At 32.4% G+C, this 5,704-nt stretch overlaps 1 protein-coding gene across 1 annotated transcript; it reads left to right on the top strand.

Annotated features, from left to right (window-relative positions):
• The first annotated feature begins 4,812 nt into the window (after nucleotides 1–4,812).
• Nucleotides 4,813–5,430, top strand: LOC133284880 (uncharacterized). Its single transcript, XM_061482003.1, has one exon. It carries the CDS (start codon nucleotides 4,813–4,815, stop codon nucleotides 5,428–5,430), a length of 618 nt encoding a protein of 205 aa, XP_061337987.1.
• Nucleotides 5,431–5,704: the final 274 nt, after the last annotated feature.

The following is a 5,704-nucleotide window of genomic DNA, read 5'->3' as shown; positions in this document are numbered from 1 at the left end:
GTACTAGAGGTAGTATATTGTGTGCAGTGGCGGACGCAGGAATTTTAATAAGGGGGCGAAATTAAAAAATACTATATCATAAATAAAAGTACTTGAAATACAATACAAGCTTAATATACAAAAAAGAGTAAATATCCTTTTGGGTCCCTAACAAAAAACACGGTCCCACTTTAGTCCCTTACAAAAATAAATTAGTCAGTTAGTCCCTAACAAATTCAAAGTGGACCCATTTTAGTCCTTTTGAGGGACTAATATGGGTCTTTTTTTGAATTTGTGAGGCACCACGATTTCAACTAAATGGATCCATTTGAATTTGTTAGGGACTAACTGACTAATTTATTTTTGTAAGGAACTAAAATAGGGATCGTGTTTTTTGTTAGGGACCAAAAAAGGTATTTACTCTACAAATTATTGAAAGAAATCTAGTACAGAAATTAATATCACTTCACTTACTCTTGCTCTATGTGTTTTCATATTATTAAACTCATATATAATTGGATCCGTGCTAAAACTCATACATGCAATGATCTTAGGAAGGTGGAAGTTGATTTTGCCTGGCTCTAGAATTTATACAGCCAAAATCGAAAGGCTGAAGAAGGAGGTTGGTGATTGATGGAACACGGAAAGGAGAGAGAGGATGAAATGATGTTTTCAAGGAAAAATATGGGTAAGAGAGCGTTTGGTAGAAAAGAAAAAAAAAATTACCAGGGAAATATAATTACTGAAAAAATGGTAGAAAAGTTAGTTTGATGAAAAAATTTAAAAAAAGATGTTTGGTTGACCGAAATATTACCGAAGAAATTTATTTAAATTTACAAAATCTAATCTATATTCGGGAGGAACTTCGCACCTGTTTTTTCACATTCTCAGTTATCTCAAAATACCACATCTCAAGTGGTATTTTGTAAAATTGAATTTCACCTAAAAATCAAGATCAAAGTCGTTTCCTAGCTTTCCTATTTTCCTAGTATTTTTTTTTCAAAAACTTCAACCAAACGTGATATTTTCCAATATCCACCCACACTGATCAAACCCAAAATAAAACTTATATCAAACACACCCTAAGAGTGTGGGCAGAAGCATGGGGAACTGAAGGAAAAAAAGTGTATAACACGATAATTTCATAATCACATTTTTCTACATATTATAAAAAAAATCCAAATTTTAGAGGGGGCGGGGCCCACCCTAGCCCCCCTACTGGGTCCGCCCCTGATTGTGTGCTAGATACTACCCCTAATACATAGTGTATTTTATAAATAAAAAGTTTGTAAATATAATTTTTGTCATATATATATATTCTCATCAAGATCACAACTTATATATCTTTTCTTGATTAATTGTGAATGTAATTTGATTATTGGGTTTGGTATAAATTTTATTTTTTGGGGAGGGAATAGTTACTTAAGCTTTTATAGTTGATTCTAAACTCTTACTAACAAACAACTGGAGAACAAAATAGTCACAATATGATAAAATTTAACAATGTAATTTAAATTTAACAAAAATGTATCAATGTTTACATTAAGTGTAAATTAAGAAAAAAAGGTTAGGGTCATTTTTAATTCTAAAGAAAATGTTAGGAGTATTAATAAATTTTCTCCAAGCTAAATGTCATTGTCCGAACTTTGAGTTATAACCAATCCACAGATTAAAATTAAGGTAAACATGTCATCCTAAGTCTATCTTTTACATCACCATGTTAAACAAAATAAATTTCAAACGATTTATATGTCGAAATTTACTGAAAATTTGATAAAATGTTCCCTATATTTTCATAATCCAACAAATAAATCACAAAGACCTGCTAGCAAAAGTTTCAAAATAAATCAAAAGAAATCTATCCAAAGGAGGATTATCAAAACAATTTACGGGACAAACTGCAACTTCTAACAACTTGCTACTCAGCTGTCGAGTGATCTCGATGGTAAAAAGAGAGAGGTAAGTTACACAAACTCTATGAGAGGATTAAAATCATATCAAACATTATGGGCAACCACTTCACTGTTAATTTCAATATTTTACTATATTAAACTAGATCACATATTAAGCGTATTTTTGAACTTATTTTTCATTGGTCCAGTTCCAGTGACCTAAGTCCACTCCACAAAATTTTATTTAAAGAAATTATTTTCTTATAAGCTAAATAGAATATCTTTTAAACAAAAAAATTATAACATAAATTAGTTTTTATTTCTTACTTATCAAAAATCACATTTAGAATCACGTGATCAGGTTGAATTTCTAGGTCTGCACATTTATCAACATATTAAGCTCGTAAAAAGAACTAAATTTTGGTTTTGATCAATTATGTAATTTTATTCTATATTCTGTATTCTATATAATACAAATTTTTTAAAAAGATCTTTACTTCTTTTTAGTCTTTTTTTACCTCCTATTCAGAAAAATCTTTGTACCGAAGTACTATTCAGTCATAGTATGTATATTGTGAGATCATGGCATCGGTCCATAACGATCAAAGTCGAATTGTGCTCCTATTAATGGAACATCGACCAAAATGCCACTGTTCACCAAGTTTTTTACTTAATTTCCACGCGAAAAGTTTTATTTCCCAATCTGCCACGGGGGCGAATTCGCTACCCGGTGTAGCTAACTCGGTTTGCTGACGTGTCACATTTCTAGTGGATAACAAGTACCAAGTCAAAAAAAAAGTATGGAGTTCGTTACCCCGTGTAGCGAACTTGGTGTCCACTAAAAACGTGACACGTCAGCAAACCGAGTTCGCTACACCGGGTAGCAAACTTGCCTCGTGGCAGATTTGGAAATAACACTGTTCGCGTGGCATTTAAGTAAAAAACTTGGTGAGCAGTGACATTTTGGTCACTGTTCCCCTATTAATGAAGCAAATTCAATGAGGCAAGCAACAATTGGTACCATAGAGAAGTGGCCATAAACTGGATAGTCTTGACCAATTTAAAAGATCATTTAATGCAATGTTATTAAACTCGACTCGGTTAATGACCCGGTCGAGGTACTGTGTCGCTGATTCAACCAGTGGGTCACTGGTTCAACCACATGACCTGGTAAGTATAGGTAAATTTATAATTTATATTAAAAAAATTATAAATATACTTAAATACTTGTAACAAAAATGATACCAATTTTAAATATTTTAATATAAAAATAATAAATTACATATCATTGTCCAACAAAAGATCAATCAAACATATAATATTTGTGATACTAGTGTTTCAGGTTCAGTAAATGACATCTCTAACTATAAATCAAATCAAAATTTCCTGCATATTGCATAATCAAAATAATATTAGTATTGTAGGTACATAATCTATGTAAGTTAATAAGCTACAAATTACTCAAATATTTCAAAAGAAAACAAACCATTTCTGTTTGAGAGTAAAAAATAAAAAAAGACATTAATTTATGAAAATAAATTAGTTTTTTTTTTTTACAGACCGGGCCGAGTCATTGGTTGAACTGACCGGGTCACTGGTTTTTACGAAAATCGGCTGGGTCGTACCGGGTCACACCGGTTCTGTAACATGACCGGTTCAATATGAAAATCGAATCGATTACATGACCGGTTTTCAGATCGACCCGGCCGGGTCGATCCAATTTTTATAACATTGATTTAATGTAGTGGAAATAACTGAATTTTGGGTTGTTCAATCAAGGGAAAATCAATGCAATTCGTAACTGTCTGAATGTTTTTTTTAATTTGTAGGGAAATACTTTTCTTATGTCGTAGGAAAATAGTTACCGTAGATTGTAGAAATAAAATTATAAGTAAAACCCACAGGTAAGAGTAGAGAGAAAAAAAAAAGTGGTGGGACCCACCCTTTTTTGTGTATGTAGAAAAATTATTTCATTTTTTTGGAGGTTACAAGGAATTGAACACAACACCCTACACTACACACACTCATAACATGAGATAAATAAAATCCATTTTGTATTCTTTTTTTGGAGTTACCCAACCCTAATTATCTCTTTGAGACGAGTTGGCTCCCTCCGGTATCCCCACGAGCATCGACTCTTTGAGCCGGCTACGGGACTAATCCGGATTCATTTTGTATTCTTTGAATTAAATCAGGTTAATGCAAACAAGTTAAATGAAGACATTTTCGAAAACCTTAACAATGAAAATCCCCAGGTGAAGACTTAATTCAAGTTCGTACTTATACTAATATGGTATCAGTAGATAATTTTTTTATTTTTTTTTAAAAAAAAAGGTGTTTCCCATTTATATGCCAATTAAGCGTAATAAAAAGCCTAATGAAATTAATAAAAAAAACTGTAGAAATAAAAGTGACAAATTAATGTTATATTGTTAATTAAAACAAGAAAAGAAGACAACAAGTCAACAACGTCACACAAATTTTTTTTTGCAACTTTTCATTATGTATAATAAATGCATATATATTTCGATTATTTCCCTTTTCAATAAAGAAACACAAAAGAGGTCATTAAAATTAAGAAAACAAAAAGAAAAGATAATCACGAAAAATCACGAAGAATAAATCTAATAAGTGTATGTAATAAATGCAAAGTAGAATTTTTTTATTAAAGTAGAATTTCTTTTTATAAATATTTAACTGTCAATAAAGACACCTAAAAGTAGTCATTGCAACGTTAATAAAAAAATCAAAATAATATTATGATGAAAATCAAATCAAATTTCAATCTTAAATTTAAAAAATCCAGCTAACGAACGCACAAGTACTGAGTTGTAAATTCTATAAATTACCACTTCATCTCCCTTGAAGTAAACTTTCTTTCTCTTTCTGTCTACAAATCTCTCTCTGTCTCTCTCTACATCTGTTTGCCAAGAAAACAAGAATGGCTTCTTTCTCAATGCCGATTCTGGGTTTGAATGCTCAACGAGAGGAGATGCTTATGGTCTTTGATTCATCGGGCTTCGATTACAACCACAACATGCAAAGAAATATCAGATCTCGTAGTCGTGGAGAATTGGGTTACAATAACCACAACATGCAAAGCAGCAGGATCCAATCTCGTGTGGAATTGGGTTACAATAACCTCAACATGCAAAACAACGTTAGAGATGATGTTTACATCTTGGATTCGCTGGACTTGGGTTACAACCACAACATGCAAAACAATGTAAGAGAAAGGGTTTATGTCTTTAATTCTGTCGATTTGGATGGTGGAGTTTCAAGGGTAATGGAGTCCACGACACAAGATCTTGAAGAGGTCACAGTTGAAGCAGAGTCCACAACAACACAAGACTCTAGATCTTTTCAAAATCTTGAAGAGGTCACGATTGAAGCAGAGTCTTCTTCCATCACCGACTGTTCTATTTGTCTCGGGGAGATTGGTTCAAGTGCAATTGGCTTGCCTTGTTCACACGTGTTTCATCGGGATTGCATCACTAAGTGGCTCATGCTTCGCAATTCATGTCCTTTATGTAGATGCAGTGTGTCTAGGAATGATTAAGTAAACATAACGCTGTGTTTGCATTCTTTTACTTAATTTCAGTGGCTGTATATGTAGCTTGTCTCTTTTGTGTACTGTTCTGTAGTTACTTTTCTTTGTAATAAGTCGTTTGGGATCGAATTTTTGGAGTGTATTGTATTGGTCTGTCCCAACAATTCCTGTGGATTTGTATGGGTTCCTTTTAATTAGTTTTAGAGGTTGTGGTTCTTGTAAAAAACGTGTGGTTTTTGTTTTGTCAAAATGCAGTGTCTGCATCTTTCTTTTTGTAATGTCC

This window comes from Gastrolobium bilobum, unplaced genomic scaffold (assembly GCF_033153095.1).
Source record: "Gastrolobium bilobum isolate Gb01-03AN ecotype WA unplaced genomic scaffold, APGP_CSIRO_Gbil_v1 utg20094, whole genome shotgun sequence".
Taxonomy (NCBI): Eukaryota; Viridiplantae; Streptophyta; class Magnoliopsida; order Fabales; family Fabaceae; genus Gastrolobium; species Gastrolobium bilobum.
The sequence above is the reverse complement of the archived record's forward strand: the minus strand, read 5'-3'. Positions and strand labels throughout refer to the sequence as shown.